The sequence below is a fragment of the Myotis yumanensis genome, unplaced genomic scaffold, assembly GCF_028538775.1.
Source record: "Myotis yumanensis isolate MYYU_CA2020_CCGP unplaced genomic scaffold, mMyoYum1.0.hap1 SCAF_3, whole genome shotgun sequence".
In the NCBI taxonomy this organism is placed as follows: Eukaryota; Metazoa; Chordata; class Mammalia; order Chiroptera; family Vespertilionidae; genus Myotis; species Myotis yumanensis.
In genome coordinates this window covers 209308944-209326779 of record NW_027223754.1, presented here as the reverse complement: position 1 = coordinate 209326779, position 17836 = coordinate 209308944, and the positions used below count along the sequence as shown (strand labels likewise).

The following is a 17836-nucleotide window of genomic DNA, read 5'->3' as shown; positions in this document are numbered from 1 at the left end:
CCCTTCAGGCAGTTGTTCCCAGACTTTGCTCATGACAGCTCCGAGAAACTGCTGACAGGTTGGGGAGCATCTTAGAGAGAACCCATGGTTCAGGCCTTCAGATTCTCCTTTTTTGGGGATGTCAGTTCTCTGGGTCACAGACTGACACTTTCCATATGGTCTCCATTTAGTCCATTCCTAGTGGGCTTGTTTTTTCTCTGTGTAATCAAGCTTAGATATTCTCTTTTTTATTCTGACACAATGCCACCCCTCCTTATCGCATGTTGCCACAATGCTGGACATGCTACCCTCCAGATAAGCTCTGCTATTGACTTTGCATGATTCTGAACTGTCATTTATAGCCTGGTGATGAGACACAAACACAACCCTCTTGCAGCACCATGGAAACCAGGCCTGCACTGGGCATGCTGGGAGGAGCAAGGCCTTCTTCTTAAGAGTCTCCACCTCAGGAAGCAGAGGGTTATTTTTATGTAACAAGTGTAGAGGGGTTTAGTGTATGCCAGGCAGTGTTCTAAGCACTTTGCAGATACGAACGCATTTAGTCCAGTTTAGGGCAGTTTCTTGTGGCCTCTCTCTCTCTGCATGCACATCCTAGTAAATTAATACGCCTGTCCGTTTCCTGGTTACAATAATTCACAAGGTCTTGGCTGACCTTTGTTTTTCTTTCTGAGCTTCTGTGTGCACTTGGTGGGAACACCCTTTTCTCCTTTGATTGTAACTTCTCAGCTGAAAAGCAGCCAATTACTTGAAAGGGACGGTTTCCTTTGTTTCCCCACAGCATGTGTTGCTTTGAAAGTCTCAATGCCTTTTCAAAGAACCCATCCCTGGGATTTCAGCTACTCCAGTCAACGCTTCCTCCTATACCTCTCTCTTATGTTTTTTCCTTTGAAAAGCATTTTATAAATTGTGTGTGTGCCTGTGAATTTACTCGTGGAAGACAAGTTAGTATTTTCATTGCATCTACTATGGACCAGAATCTGTGGCAAGTGCTCTAACTATATTTTCTCAATTAATCCTCATAACAGCCCATTCTATACTCAGGTTTCTTTTTTGTTTTTTAAATGTTTTTTTTTTTAAATCCTCATTCGAGGATATATTTTTATTGATTTTAGAGAGAGGAAGAGGGGTAATGAGAGAGAGAGAAACATTGATGTGAGAGAGAAACATTAATCAGTTGTCTCCCGTATGTGCTCCCAACTGGGGATCAAACCTGCAACCTGGGTATGTACCCTGACTAGGAATAGCACCCACAATCCTTTGGAGCACGGGATAACACTCCAACCAAGTGAGCCACCGGCCAGGGCAGAAAGGTTTCTTAACTTGGCGAGGTCATAGGATAGCTAGTGATGAAATCTGGATTTAAAGCCGGGTCTGTCTGATGCATTTTCTGTGAAAACAATACTCTATATTCCAAATTTTCCAAGAGCAAGAATTCCAGGACTATGCTAAGTACTATGAATCCTGTTCTATGCTAAGTCTTCTACCCCAATGCCTCCTCTCCACCCCACATCCTGTCACAAAGCTCTAGCTCTGGGCCGAAACTGATGTAGTAATGTCGGTAACAAAATGACGGCATCTAGTGAGAGCTCACTACACCGAGTGTGCGGTGTGGTTAGGAACGATGTACAGGAAGGGGACTCATTATCTTCTCACCTTCACAACCATCCTAGGAGGTGGATAGCACTGACATCCCCATTTCATGGATGAGGAAACTGAGGATCGGAGACCTTTCCAAAGTCACCTAGCTAAGGGTTTGAACTGAGATCTGACTTCGCAGTTATTCTACCTTTCAGAATCCTCAGAGGACCTGCCCATCAGATACATCGTCTTGGTGGTTCATGTAAGACTCCAGTTGCCTAAAATATCTGGATGGGCTGGGCCAGTGTGGCTCATTGGTTGAGAGTCAACCCATGAACCAGGAAGTCACGATTCGATTTCTAGTCAAGGCACATGTCCGGTTGCAGGCTCAATTCCCAGTAGGGGACTTGTAGGAGGCAGCCAATCAATGATTCTCTGTCACGCTGATGTTTCCATCCCTCTCTCCCTCTCCCGTCCTTTCTCTGAAATCAATTAAAAAATGTTAAAACACTTTTTTTTCCAATCCCGAGATGGGCTGACCTGGTCCTCTCGCGTCCTATCCCTCAGGAAGATCTGCTTCTGTTTGGAGATAGAAGTTGTCCTGTAGTAGTCCACCAGCTTGTTGAGGGATGGAAACTTCTCTGTCCATAGGAAGTAGTTACCCTTGTTGTCTCTCATGACCTTGAAGTGCTGAACATCATCCTCGTGCCTAGAGATCAAGGCAAATCCAAACTGTGTGTTACATGGTGACCGTGTCCCCGCCTTCGGGGTTGATGGCACCTGGGGATGCCAAGCGAGTTCTGTTAGGGCAGGACATGGAGATATGGGGAGCTTGCTCATCACTAGGCAGGTAGGCTGGGCCAGTCAAGCTCTAGGAGGAAAGGGCTGTTCAGGAAACAGGCTGCACTAGAGCAGAAGGTAATGTGTCTTCTGACACTGGAGTCAACCTTTGACAAGAAAAAATGTGCCAAGTGCTTTAAAGTGCCAAGTGCTTGACTATGAGGTCAAGGACCTTTTGAGCATGTTTATCTGAAATATGGCCACCCCTGAGAAATGTACTATGCTAAGGACTCTGCCAAGACTCAGAAGGGAGGGGTTCTCAAGCCCTTGTTATCTTTCTGTTATCAGAAATACCTTGAACCAGCTCCTTCAAACCCATAGACTTGCTCTGGACAGTCAGACACTACCTTGAGAAATGTGTCATGCTTGGTCTCTACATCGATCTCTTGGTCTTGCTTTAGTTTTGCATAAATAAGGTTGCAAAGCATTTTGAGCTTTTGGGGAAAGAAGTTTTACATAGCATTGTAGAGTTTTCATGGGAACCGACTTCAGAGATTATTGATCCTTATGTCTCCATGTCACAGCTGAGGATGCTGACGCTCCGAGATGCTTGGTCAAGGTCCCCGCGAATGAATGGCAGAGCTGAGGCAAGAACCCCGGGTCTCTGACTCCTGCCTGCCACACCATGTGCACATGCTAACTCCTTTAGATGGGCATCTTTTAACACCAGCTGGACTCACAGGGCAGGGGCACATTTGTAGCGGGGTGGAGAGATTGGATTTTATTCATCACAAAAGGGTGGACTGGACCTTTACTAATAGCTCCAAGTCGTTCTATTTAGGATATCAAGTTTATGTATGAAATGGACACACATTTATATCTAAAAGTTAACTGATGTTAATAGTGCCAATTGCCTGATTCAGCAGGAAAATCAAGAATTTAAAGTGTCGGAGAGTAAAGCTATGTCTGAAGGGTAGTGGCGCTTTCTTAGGGATGGAGTTAGTGGTCTGTGCTCAGAGGGGAGAGGGGTTCCGATCACCAGTATCATTTACGTGCTGGGCTCTGCTCATGGGCAGGTGAACCCATGCGGTGACCTCTGCTTTGGCTGCTCTGGGGTGGTAACCAGCACTGTGCAATCATGGTCTGGCCGTTCACAGATGTTTCCTTCCCTGTAACACCACATGGCTCAGCTCACAGTCATTACCCCTCACATTTGGGTGAAGAGGAGGGAATATCCTTGCGGTATATTATTCATCTGCCACCTCTGGCCAAAGACCACAGAGTGAGAAACATTAACCCTTCCACTCTCATGAGCTGGGAGGGGGGATGCCAGGATTTTGGTGGAGAAAGCGTGTTCTGCGAGGGACAGAGAAAAGGCTAAAATTTAGTGTTTCAGATGCTTATCAAATGCTAAGTGACAGAGCTACAATTAGCTCTTAATTATCTGTGCCCATGACAGAAAGCAAATGTGTAAATAAATAAATAAAAATGACTTCGCTCTGGAATGCATTACCCTACTTTTCTGCAGAAGATGAGATCATGATTATGGTAATAATCACTGTTACAAAAGCTGCATTGCCTCAATAGCAGGGGAAGGCCTGGCGGAAGGCAAGGCTGACTGCTTTATAGAATCTGCTTCAATCAAGGAAATGTACTAGGAAGTCATAGCTCCGGGCTGAAGAGGCCAGAGCCAACTTCATGCCAACCACAGGCACCAGGAGGTGCCCTTCAGTCTGACAACTCACTCGGTCCATTCCATCATCAAGGCCCTTAAGAACTAGGTTAGGCTTGTAAGGTTTACTGACAGAGCAAAATTTCATTAAAAGATGTAACAAGTTTAGAATTGTGAGACATCAGTATTGGCCTGACCTAGAATATACCGCTGTCCAAGCTGTGAAAAAGAGAGGAAAATTAAGAGTTTAAGTGAGACTGCAAGGGCAATGCGCACAAGCCTAAGCTATTTTTGAGAGGCACATGCACATACAAATCATTGACCCATTATTTGTCAGCCCCTCCTCCCTAGTCCTTAAAATATCCATTCTTTCTAAATAGTACAGTGACCTCAGTTTATTAGCCGAGATTGGATTTATGTACCTAAAGCACTCAAGCCGCAGGCCTTTCAAAATGTACTGAATAATCCAGATCAGCATTTCCTGTCAACTAACTCGACAGCAGGCTTCACTATGCAGGCTGTCACCCTCCCGCACTGCCATCAGCATGAATTCTTGCACTTTCACATGTGGTCACCAAGTCTGAAACGTGACTGCAACCCCAGACATGCTGACCACACGCCGTGTGTTCAGACATGGGGCTTCTGAGTGCGGCGCTGCGTCACGCTTGTGCCTGGACTGAGTCACTTCCTCTGGGTGCTGAGCATTAGGGAGTTTGCTGTTCGTCTCCCTACCCCGGCCGCCTTGGCTCTGCCCTGCTGCCTCTGTTGTAGGCCACCCCCCACTCCATCTGTACCCCATAGCGGTGACTAGGGGTTTTCATTTCCCTCCGACCCTGCCTCAGACATCCATCTGTAGTGAAAGGTTACAATTTAGATCTCAAGATGGATGTGGACAATTCTCCCCACTTCTCTCCACAAATACTCATCACGCACCACTGGGCACAAGGCACTGTTAAAGGCACAGAGATGAGGTGGATAAAAATGCCATCCTTCCGGAAGCACCTGCGCTAGAGGGGGAGGCAGAGAAATGTGCGCATGCTTTTGGCCACAGACCAATGTGCCTAGGAGTTACATGCAAGTGCCATGGGAAGCAAGTGGACAGCATCACAGTTGATAAGATGCCTGAGCCCCTTGGCCACCACGCTCCTGAGCAATAGGTCACGTGCAAGAGGTCACTTCATGGCTTAGAGGTCCGGGTCAGGGCGGTGTCGGGGATGGCAGTACCTGACGGATATGGAGAAGTCCCCTGGGGAGCTCTGGCTGGCCCGGATGATGAAGAAACCAACCTCCTTGGCCATGAGTAAGTTCTCTGCCTGGTGTCGAGAGAGGCCTTCGTGAAACCATCTACCGGGTGAGAAAACCACAGGATTTTGGTGAGATGCCAGAGCGATAGGAGGGGGAAGTAGAAGTGCGATAACCCCAAGGAGGGAGGCTGGGGACAGCAGCGGAGGAAGGAGAAAGAGGGGCCAGGCGCTCTGGAAGCCCAACAAACGTGCAGGCGTGCTCAGGCACAGGAGTGAGTGTGCCTGTGACGCCCCCTCTGTTCCCTCCAGGAGAAGCCCGTCCAGCTTGGAAAACCTGCATCATGGAAAGGTGCGGCTGCACCGAAATGGGGCCTTGTGGGGAGTGGCTCGCTGGGGAGCAGCCTCCGCTGGCAGCTGCGGAGGGAAGTTGCAAGGGAAGAACTGCAGGGACATGCCTGTGCCAGGCGGACAGGGACCCCTGCAAGCACTGGAGGCGGCCACCTGGCGGAGCTAGGGAGGACCTGGGGCTGAGACCTCGGGCCTGGAAGAAGAGTCGCAGCCCTGGCCCAGCTCTCGCTCAGTGCTCAGCCAAGGCTGCAAGGCACCGGGGAAGCCCTGCACATGCACTTGGAAGTGAGCGAGGCCAGCAGCAGCCCGAGAACCACATCTACAGAGCGGGCTCCTGGGCCTCCTCAAAAATCCAGGCTGGAAATAACCTTTACTGCGGAAAGGGAGAAACCGAGGAGAAACTGCCCTTTCAGGGGGCAGCAAGGGTGGCGGCCTCGGAAGTGTCAGGCCGCCTGTCATCTATGGAAAAGGCTGCATTCCTAGTATTTTCACTGTAAGCTATTTGCTGGAAATATTTTTGCCACAAGCCCTTTTGCTAATGGCCACAAGGCAATTTTACAGTAAAAAAAGTTAAAATCACCACAAATAAAAGAACATAAAATTAAAAAGGCTTCATTTGCATACAGTTGAAGTGTGTGTGGCTTCATGGCAGTGCTGTGCAGATAACGGATTTTATTTTGGGGATCGTAGCTGAGCACTTGTCTTCGTTCTGTGGGAAATGTGGGTTCAACTCTGTGCCCGCACAGGGCCTCGCTTCTCTCCTCCAATTAGTGTGTTTGAACACAAGAAACCCACCTTTGGGGCCAATCTTCCTCCTCTGGAAGAAATGCTATGCTAAGACCCCAACCACGTCTCCTCTCACTGTATAGACCGTGAAGAGGGCTGGCTAAACCTCACAGACAGTATAGAAATGGGAGGAACTAGGAGAACTTGTCAATGGAGAAATGTAACAAAATGACAACTAGCTTAAATGCACTGTGTGTGGAAGGCAATTGATCGGTTCATCAATGGAGAAATGAAACCAAGCAAACAAGCAAAAAAATCAAAATCAAACTGCCAAACAATTATTTTATTTTTTATGGCAGTTGATTGATTTGTCAATAAAGAAATGAAACCAGAAGAAAAAAACAATTGTCAACCAGTTATTTATCATTTTTTTTACGGCAAATTGCCTTCAGCCAACTAGTTAAATGGGGGAAATGTCTGTAGCAAAATGTCTACAGCAAGGTCTCTACTAGGGAAGCACCCAGAACGGAAAGGGCCAAGCACCTCCACAGGCCAGGCAAACAGTGGCTACAGCCTCAGGAGGAGGCCAGACACCTCTCACCCACAGGAAAGCGAAACAAGTATTTGCAATCACTCAGTGGCCAAAGGTGGGACTGGGTCCCATTGCTCCCAGGTGGGTGCCCTAATTGCTGCCACTGGAAGGCCAGTGTGTGCGTCCCTTTAAGGCAGCGGTTCTCAACCTGTGGGTCGCGACCCCTTTGGCGGTCGAATGACCCTTTCACAGGGGTCGCCTAAGACCACCCTGCATATCAGATATTGACATTACGATTCATAACAGTAGCAACATTACAGTCATGAAGTAGCAACGAAAATAATTTTATGGTTGGGTCACAACATGAGGAACTGTATTTAAAGGGTCAGAAGGTTGAGAACCACTGCTTTAAGGTGAATGTCCAACAGGTACGGTGTGGGATGCCTTTAAAAGTGAGCAATCCCTGTGCTCTCTAGAATTTAGGAATCCGAATAGACAGGGGTGTCAGGGGGCGGTGGGGTCGGCTCTGAGGGGCTGGAAGCAGTGGGTCTGGTGATCACTTGCCTAGAGATCCTGCCCAGAGTATTTCCCACAAACCCTGCAGGGATTTGGGTAGGAAACCTAATGGGGATGGGAACAAGAACAGGACACGCTCCACAGCAGCCACACCTCAAAGGAAATATATCAGACAAGGCAGCAGTTAATAAGGGGATTGTTCAGAAAATACACATTTGTCCTCCGACTGGAATTTGATAAGTGACACTTTTTAAGACTTGCAAAGCTGTCCACACACTACATATTAAATGAGTGGCCAGGGTTTCAATGTTACACATCATTCCAAAGCTATTCACATTCATTCAATAGCTTTTATTAATAAGGGCTGGGCCAGCCCTGGCTGGGTAGCTCAGTTGGTTAGAGCGTCGTGCTGATATCCCAAGGTAGCCGGGTTGGATCCCTGGTCAGGGCACATACAGGAATCAACCAATGAATGCATAAATATGTGGAACAACAAATCAATTTTTTTTCTCTCTCTCTCTCTCAAATCAATAATTCAAAAAAGTGCTGGGCCCTCTTCTGGGCACTGTGGATAAGTGGTGAGCAGAAGAGACCAAAACCCTTGCCCTCAGGGATCTTACATCCTAGGGGCGGGGTGCACAGTAAACAATAGAATAGGTACAACAGGCCATGTGTCAGGGGAGGAGAAGAGCAGGAGACAATGAAAACGAAGGGGAGGGTTGGGAGTAGGGTACAGTATCTATACTAATAAAAGCCTCGTGGTCGTCACGCCCTCATGCCGTGATGCCCTCACGCCATCACAATCCATCACCAGGAGGCTGCATGTACAGCGGGCGCGTGGGTGGGCAGGGACTTGACTCTGCAAGGCCCAGAGAGAGAGGGCGTGACAGCCGCGGTGCACCGGAAGTCCCGCCTCTACACATGTGAGCTGCACAGGAAACACCTTTTCTGACCACTCATTCGCTAAGCTCACGGTACACCACTCACAGTGTTCTTGGTACCTTGGGTAATAAGAATCCAAGAAGGTGATCTAGGGTTTTTCCACCTCACTCCTGGAGGAAAAAATGAAGGTCCACTGCTGGAGGGGATAATATCATATTCTGCCCTAGCCGGTTTGGCTCAGTGGATAGAGCCTCAGCCTGCGGACTGCAGGGTCCAGGTTCGATTCTGGTCAAGGGCATGTATCTAGGTTGCAGGCTCCTCCCTGGCTGGGGCCCAGGTCAGGGCTCATGCAGGAGGCAACCAATCTAAGTGTCCCTCTCACATTGATGTTTCTCTCTGTCTTTCCCTCTCTCTTCCACGCTCTCTAAAAAATCAATGGAAAAATATCCTCAGGTGCCTTCCCCTGATCATCCTGGTCGCCTCCCGTGGCTTAGGAGCGGGAGTAAGCCGTCAGTAGGACATCCCCTCAGGGCTCCTGGACTGTGAGAGGGGGCAGGCCCGGCTGAGGGACCCATGCATGAACTTCGTGCACCGGGCCACTAGTTTACAATACCCTGCACAAGGGCCTCACTGGGAGGGCGTGTTCTAAACTACAGAAGCTTGGGAAGATGAGGAGAAAGCAGCAAAGGGGACAGAGGAGGAGCAGTCAGGAGGAAGGGTGTCCCAGAGCCAAATGAAGAGGGAGGAAAAAATCTAATTGTGCTGAGATAATGGCCAAGAATTGACCACCAGGACTGTATGTAGTTCACTGTGACCTTGATAAAAAGGGTTCGCAGGAGTGGAAGGATTCTAAAGAGAGTGGGAGTGGGGGAGTTAGAAATAATTAATATAAACAATTCCTTTGAAGAAGTGGAGTGGTAGCTGGAAGGGGATTTGGGATCCAGAGTTTTTTGTTTTGCTTTGGTTTTGGGCTGGGGATGGGAGAAATAGCAGCGTTGTTTGCTGATGGGATGACTGAGCAGAGAGGGAAAGACAGTTGATGTGGGAGAGAGAGAGGCGAATTTTTGCTGGAAGCACAGACGGTTCTTTCCAAGCAGTGTCTGAGCGCAGTGGCAGGAGGTGGGTGGATGCAGTGAGTCAGGAGCGGGTGGAGTGGAGGGGCTTTTCTGGTGGCTTCCACTGTCCCAGTGACCCAGGAAGCAAGGCCCTCGGCTGAGAGTGCGGTGGCGGAGGCGCTGGAAGGCTGAGGAGCAGGGAGGGCATGATGTGGTCATCCAGAAGATTAAGGGCAGCACAGGGGGCCTGGTGGAGGACAGTGGTCAGCACTGGTTCACAGGAGCGCTGCTGCACCTCCCCACTTTGGTTTTCTAGCAAACCTTTGCTCTTTGGCTAGTCCCTGCCGCTCAGACAAGATTAGCTTTCTATCTAACCCTTGTGGTCAGTTCTTGAGACAAATGAGATTCAATCTCAAATTTTCATTTCCTCTTTATGAAGGGAACTTCCCCTTTTCTCCCACTGACTTCTCTTTTTGGTGTGAGCGTGGTTTCAGGAAGGCAGGGAGTGGCCGCAGGCCTGCCTAGGGCCAGAGCTGTTTGGGATCCCTGGTTGGGAGGGAGGGCTGGTTGGTTGGGAGATAATGGAGTGCTTTGAAGTAGCTGCTCTTGAAGTTCAATGGCCAACAGTGCCCCCAGTGGAATTCTTGGAAACCCTGTGATTACAATTATAGATGATTTTAGTTTATGAACTTTAAACAGGTGGTATAAAATTCAAAAGAGAATGCAGTGAAATGCAAATCTCCCTCCCACCCCTGGCCTTCAGCTGCGTGGTTCCCTCTCAAGGCAACCATTTTTGACAGTCTCTTGGTGTGCACGGATAATTTTAGTGACTGCTGAGCAGTAAGGGGAGTGTGTGTGGGTAGGCCCATCTCAGCAGGCTGGAAATACTTACTCAGGAAACTGGATGTCTATAAAATTCTTGGGCACGTATCCTTCTTGGCTCCCAAGCTCTGCCTTGAACCACTCCTCTTGGTTACTTAAGATCTACATGGAAAAGAAGGAAGGACAAAGACACTGCAGGGAGGACACCAAGAAGCAAAAGAAGGGGGCTGCGGGTGTGGGTTTAGAGAAAATAAATCAAAGAAACCACACAGCTGCCCGAGTGGGGGAGCAGCAAGGTTATCTTTGGGGTTTAGCTTTTCTTGACCCCAAGCTGTTTCTGTCCATGAGTGCCACCTACACAGGTGACCCCACCATGGATTGGCCTCCCAGACTCAGCACTCAGGGGCTTCCCAGAACCCCTTTCTCTTTCTAGTTTGGAAATTCATGTGCCCCAGACCTTAGCACCTATGCTCATTGTCTGGGCTGACGGTAAGAAGGCAAGAGTGACTGCTCCATAATTTTTCTTCTCTGTCAGGTAACTGGGATCCTTTTAAAAATTTAATTTGTTCTATTTTCTTTTTTTGAAACAAGCAGATTAAAACGTAAGTATCCAAGTGGGGTCAGCTTTGAAAACAGTAACTCTTTGTGTTCACACTCCATGTAGTTCACAAACATTTGGGCATAACTCAAGATATCTAGAATGCCTTTTTAAAACTTGCTTTTATTTTATTTATTTTCTTTTTTTAATTTGCAAACCACATGCATTCTTGATACATAGCTTAGCATCAAGACTATATAAAGAACTCTCAAAATGCAACGGTAATAAAGCCCAAACAATCCAAATAAAAAAAGAACAACAGACATAGACAGCCATTTCATTAAAGAGAATATACAGATGGCAATTAAGCACTTGAAAAGGTGTTCTATGTTATTGGCCATTAGAGAAACACAAATTAAGATGACAATGAGCTATCACTACACACCTATCAGAATGGCTAACATAAAAAGTAAAGATAACACCAAATACTGCCAAGGATGCAGAGAACTGGACCACTCACACATTGCTGGTGGGAATTAAACTTGCTTTTAGAGCCAGGTCACAGGCCAAACCAGAAGTCCTGCCTCGCTATGGCATGGTCCTCCCTTGACGGTGATCCCAAATGTTATCACCTACCGTGATTACACATGTGATTGGCCTGATTTGGCTCTACGTGACTTTTGGTTATTTCAGGAAACGTTTCACCATTAAAAGACAAATATTTGCCCACAGCTCCCCTCTGAGAACGTTTCTATAGTGTGTGGCATAGACTCGAACAATAATTCAAAATGACGATGGCAGAGCAAGAAGGTGGAAAGAACCTTAATGATGCCACTGAGCCACGGAATCAGCCACCCAGGAGCCCGCCTACTTCTGGACTTTGGGTGAAAATTAATAAATCTTTGTTTAACAATTTTTAGTTTCTGTTTCTTATAGATGAGAGTGCGTTAACTGAGAGGAGTGCCATGATGGAGGGGAAAGCAGAGGACGGATAGGAAAGACTACCTGGAGGAGGGGACATCTGGGCTGTCCAGGCAATGACAGGAGTTACCCAGGAGAAGTGTGATGTCGAAAGAACCACTTCTGGGATATGAGAAAGTGCAGTGCATTCTGGGAGCGAAATGCCTTAGACTAGTGGGAGTTTAGATCATTGTCCAGAGATAGAGGGGAAACCAGACACCCGGCCTCATGGTCCATGTTGACAATTTGAATATTTATCTTGACATTTATGGGAACCATTAAAGGATGAGCCATTAAAGCAGGGACATAACACAGTGAGAATTAGAGTTACTAGTAAGAAAGAGTGCTGCCTCAGAGTGTGGAGACGGAGAGGAGGGGTAACGTCGGGGAAGGAACTGCAGGAAGACTAGTGCAGACGTCCAGGCGAGAGACGGAGGGGATCTGGCCTAAGAAGAGGTGAGGACATATTTTAGAGGAATCAGGAAGCAAAATGGGCAGGATTTCATGACTGTTTGTGGAGCGAAGGGAGAATGGGGATTCTGGGAAGGCTCCGGATTTCTGGCTGGGGAGACTGAGTGGGTGGTGATGCCTTTACTAAAATAGAAAATACAGGAGGAGGAGCAGGTCTGAGGGGAAGCTCATGGGCCTCAGCTTGCATGTGGGTGAGGCCAGGTTGCCTCTGGGACCATCTGAGGAGAAAGGTCAGTGAGCAGTGGGAGACATGTGTCTGGACCCAGCAGCGAGGTTGGGATGTTTGAGTCACCGGAAAGTGGTGGAGTTGAAGCCACAGGTCCCCTGGATTTCTCTCTCCCAGAGATGAAAAGAGAAAGAAAGGGAGCTAAGTAATGGAGAAGCAACGACGGCCTCTTTCTACTGTCCCTCCTGAGGTGGAGGGAAGGGGACAGCACGTCGAGTTTGGAATGAGAAGACCTGGTTTCTAGCTTGGCCTTGTCACTCACTGCGTGACCTTTGGCAAGTCAAGTGACCATCCGAAATATGGGGACAGAAACCCGGGCTAATGCCTTGATGTGAAGATCAGTTGAGCCCTGAACCTGGACTTCTTTCAGAAGGGGTGTGCTGTTGCTCGAAAATATAATTCTGTAAATGTGATCTTCTTATGAGGGAGGACTCCAGCTCTGAAGGACACAGAAGGGTTTTGTAAGTTCTTTAAAGTGTTCTGTATGTATGTTTTGAGTTTAATTATTTGTTCTGAAGAAGTAAAAGTGTGTCCCATAACTGAGTTCTAGAATTGCTGAGAAAAGAAAACTTACAGTTTCTGACATCAAATGCGGCTGTTACTATCACTAGGGACGTGTGGGGTGTGTATGCTGAGGGGTGTGGGGAGCAGAAAATCTAGGTCAGAAGAAGAACTAGGAACAGGCACCAGCGCTGGTGTTCACATAAAGGCACGAGGACGTTTCACGAGGGCCGTGTCCCCGGGTCTATGGTTTTGGAATGGTCTCATGGGAATCTGGAGTTTGGCCTGCGTGACAAATGTCAAACAGGAGAGTGGGCAGGGATGAGGTGAAAGCGGCCATTTGGAAATTGGCTCTTCACGGTAAGAACCACATTTTGTGCTTAGTTCTCTGACCTGAAACTAGCTGTCATTTTAGTAATCGTGGCTCACACCCATCCACCTCCTCCAGCGACTGAAAGATTATCGCTCGATGCCCGCCACTTCTCCCCACCACCTGGCGTTCGGTCTGCCTGAGACCGTGTTCCCGGGGAGGTGAATTTCCAGCCTATTTTTGGTGTCTAGAACACAAGGTTTTAAAAAATCCATTTTCTGCAAAGAAGAGTATTTGGGGGGAGGTGGTTTCCTCCTGCCGTTGAGGGGCCCCAGACTTCCTGTGCTCATCTCTCCATCTACTCGGCTCCCCCCTATCTCTTGTCCCCATCACGGAAACCTGAGCAAGGAGTTCGGCCTGAACACGGGAGGGTTGACGCTCCACTTTACCGTGTCTTAATTCTCATAACGCTGCCTACAGAACACACTGCTGGTTCCATGCCCGACACTAAGTTAGATGTGCAAAGAGGACGAAATGTACAGTTGGGAGAATTTTAAAATTGGATGGAATTACTGCTCTTAGAGGCACAGCAGAAATTTGAAATATTGAAGTTAATGAGATAGGATTAACTTAGTGCTTTTAGGCCGCTGTTTTAGTAGGAAGAATTGAGGTCGAATTAGATGTACTAAAGAAGCAGTCAGACAGACTGACAAATTAACTGGTGCTGGGTAGCTGCAGGTCCAAGGTTTGTGACACAAACACAAAACACCCGGCGCCTGGCTTTTCAAATGCTTCTCTCACAGGAGAAGTGGGCTCAAGTCACCTGGCAGGAGTTCCCTGTTCACCATTCTGTGACCAGCATCTAGTGAGCACCTGCTGTTTGCACGTAGATGCTGGGAATGCAGAGGTGAATAAGCTGGGGCCTTCGCCCTGCCTGGGGACTCACAGGCTGGAGGGGGTGGGTTGGTGGCCAGCTGGGCAGACATTTTTTGTACCTTCTAATGAAAAAGTCTGTTTAGCCTTTTATTGAGCTCTAAAGGCCAAACACAAAAGAGCATCCCGGGAGTGAGTTGCAGAGTCAGTCCAGAGATGGCTTTGAAAACAATGGTGAGGCTCCCAGCTTGTTACTCAGCTCTGGGGGGAAGGGACAGGTGTTGCCACATATGCAGAGGGACCCACAGGCAGGGCCACTAACCCCCATGAGGCAGACATTCTGTGAAGCTCGGCCAGAAAGCCCCTCATGGCTTTTCTCTTCACTGCACAGCTGCAATGGATGGAGTTTGAAAAGAAAGAGGAGTTTGGCCTTCTGATGGAGTTCCACACGAGCACGCAGAAATGCAATCTAGCAATTCAAGAAATGTGTACAGAGCACCTGTTTGGGGTCGTGATTTGTACTAGATGCTGGGAAGATGCAAAGACGGCATGGCTCTGCTCTCAGTGAGCTCACAGAGCCGTGGAGGGGTCAACCATTCATTCATTTACCACCTATTAGGGAGGGTCACCTTTCTGCTGTTCTAGACACTGAGGCAGACCCAGCCCCCGCCCTCACAGAGCTTTGTCCTGTGGCCAACACACAAATGGCAATCAGGATCCCATGGGGTAAGGACAGCAACCCGAGGTGGATGTACAGGCACCTCAGAGCATGGACGCTCGGCCTGCCCATAAATAACTGTCATATGAGCCAGGATCATAAATGCCTTGAATAAAGTGCCTGTGAAATGCTTGGGAATCGCTGAAGAGGAAGGCCTTAATTTTCCCAGGGCAGTAGGGAGCGGGAGGATCGGTGAGGGTTCTGGGGCAGAGGTGGTCAAATATGTGTGTGTGGGAGAAGGGCATCTGGAGGATGGGGAGAGCCTGAGAAAGGGTGGTGTGTATACTGCAGAGTGACCTGGGGGCAGAGATGTGTGTGTGTGTGTGTGTGTGTGTGTGTGTGTGTGTGTATGTATTCATGCACGTGAGCATGAGGAAGCTGGGGCCAGACGGCTTAGATTTCAACCAATTGGTAATGGGGGACCACTGAATGCTTCTGAATAAGGAAGTGACGTGATCTGATCTGTCTTCCAGAAAGATCCCTCCGGGACTAGTATAGAGAATGATTGAAGGAGGAAGATACAGGAGGTGATGGGTCAGTCAGGGGGCTGTGGCCACATTCTGAACAGGCAGAGGCAGCAGGAATGAGTAATACTAATAATACGGTGGCCACTTATTGAGCATCCGCTTGGGGATGGGACCATTATCTCTAATCCGTTCCACAACCCTGCAAAACAGATACAGCCTTCACTTACAGATGAAGACACTGAGGCTCAGGGGGCAAGAGACTGGCCCAGGCCGCACAGCTAGTAAGCTGGGATTCAAACTCAGACTTATCTGTGTCCAAAGTCCATGCTCCTTTTGACTGCATCGGCTCCTCTCTAGCAAGGGGATTGCTTGAGACACATCACGAAGAAAAGTATTCAGAGCAGAGGACAGTGCTAGCAAGTCAGAGAGAACTCCATTCAGACCTGGGAGAGGGAGTTAGCAGTGTCACACTCTACAGGCATTGTAGTAGGGTCATTATATTCTACGTAAGGACATCGCTGGTGGATTTTAAGGGAGTGTTGGGGGTGAAAGTCAGATTCCAGGGTTCCTGTGGAATGAATGGGAAGGGAGGGAGTAGAGGCACCAGCATTGGGAGAAAAAGAGAGGCAGGAAATTGGAAGCTGGATTGAGAAATGGAGTTGAGGGAAGTTTTTTGTTTTGTTTTTTCCTTTGAACTTTTCTGGGGAATAGGGAAAATTTAAACAAGACATTAGGTTCTATTTGCAATGAGAGATGAGCCATATGTTCACAATACCCATAGGTAAGGGAGAGATTGCTCACCAGGCGGCAGACCCTTCTGTGACCTTGATAAGATCCCAAAGAATTGAAGGTCACCTTTTCCGAGTCAGCAGCCAAAGGACATTTTGACCTTGAAAAGCTCTAACATCGAAGGCACATTTTTTTGCAACCACCTTACTAGATCTTGCAAGGGGAGAACAGTTAGAGGGACAAATACTGGGGGTGTTCAAGTTCCAAACCAAGTCATCCTACCTGGTTTGTGCTCCACAGACACTTTCTGAGTCACCTCTCACGTACTGACACGTTTCTTTCTATAACAAGCATAATTCTTAGTGGTGAGACAATGGTGGCCTCAGTGCTGCTGGGAGCCAGGGATCAGGATATCCGAGGCGCCGAGGCCAGGCAGGGGATATTGGCCTCACAGACTCCCCAGTGGCCTCTTGAAGGCCACTTTTACTCTTCTGCACAAAACAGGGGCTAAGATGCAGAGCCTGCCAGTGTGAGGCATGAAAGTTGGAAGAGGTCCAAGGCCTCTTCAGCTTAGCAAGTGGCCACTACAAGTCAAGTGCAGGCTGGGTGTGCATGGCCTTTGCTGAGTCTTGTTTCTACCCACACCCTCGTCCTGTAGTCCCAGCGCTGCTGAATCTCACAGTGAGCACAGAATCCCACATGGGCTTGCTCATTTCCGAGCTTTAGCAAAAAGCCCAACTCACCTTCGTTACATCCTAACAACTGATGTTGCCACACTGCCCACAAACCCACCTTTCACGTGGGACCACTTGCTCCCTCACCTGTGCTGCCCGAGCTCTTGGATAAGAGCATCTACAACAGCCCTTTGGATGGATTGTTCCCCACCCCCCAGAGACCACGAGCATCTCAGGACAAGGATGATGTCTTATGCCAACCGCACTTCCATCCCCTGGGCTGGTAGCTGGCATACAGGTGCTCAGAAGGAACCCTTTTGATTGAGGTGAACTTCTCTTTTGGAAAGGAGCTGTGTGTAATTCTTTAGAAACAAAGGCATGTGTTGTTGTTTTAAGTCAATGACCAGACAAGAGTAACCTAAACTCCCCAGGGGGTCCCTGGGCCTCACATCACCTACCTTCAGAGTATCTCCGGTGTGAAAGCTCAGCTCGTCCTCGCCCGAGGCGGTGAAATCAAACTTGGCGATGGCTTCCATGTTGTAAGGAGAAGCTGGAAGAGAAAGAACGTGGTCATTGTGCCGTTCCGCCGGGAGAAGGGCAGCGGCGCAGATGGTGCTGTGTGGCAGTCTGAGCAGTTGGTAGGCGAGTGGTCCACTGTCTCAGGCTGGAGAGCCTGGCGCAGGCGTACTGTGAAGACTCTTGTTTTTGAGAAGAGTCTTGCTGGAGCCTTTAGGGCCTGCTTCCTGGCATCACTGTCTGAATCCCCAGATGCCAGGAGCAGGAAATGAAAGCCAGAGACGGACTCTCTTTTCATCTCCCTTTGCCTGGCCCGGCCTGTCACCATTTCTGGGGCATCTCCATTTCCAGCTGATAGGGAAGGAGACTTGCTATCATCTCTAACTTGAGGCCTGAGGGGCCAGAAAGACTGTTCTTTAAACACAGTCTGGTCCGTGGCTGCCCCTTGGCAGCTATATTTAACCGGGTGGTGTTAATTAGACAGATGCCATTGCATCTTTTACATCTGAATCATTTAAGAGAATTAGACAGTGCTGGCCACTGGGGACCTTCCGGTCCTTCTGCACGTTTGAGAGTAGAAAGCTTTCTGGTTTTAGAGTTGGGAGACTCGATTAGTCAGCTTCCTAATTTATGTTATTAATATTGTGTAAGCCAAGTACATTTGGAAAGTTTTCATTTTAATACTTCTGAATTGAGTT

The 17836-nt window shown here is 48.4% G+C and overlaps 1 protein-coding gene across 2 annotated transcripts in view; it reads right to left on the bottom strand.

The window, feature by feature from the left end:
* Positions 1-17836, bottom strand: part of GRAP2 (GRB2 related adaptor protein 2) — a 62897-nt gene that overhangs the window by 3169 nt on the left and 41892 nt on the right. Inside the window, exons 2-5 of one of the 2 annotated variants that reach the window (XM_070411168.1) lie at positions 17081-17172; positions 10226-10317; positions 5255-5374; positions 2119-2287 (exon numbers count right to left, since the gene is read on the bottom strand). In XM_070411168.1, coding sequence (XP_070267269.1) covers positions 2119-2287; positions 5255-5374; positions 10226-10317; positions 17081-17158 — 459 coding nt within the window. In that variant the 5' untranslated portion in view covers positions 17159-17172. The remainder of the gene's footprint in view (positions 1-2118; positions 2288-5254; positions 5375-10225; positions 10318-17080; positions 17173-17836) is intronic. The other variant, XM_070411169.1, reaches the window with a different exon arrangement.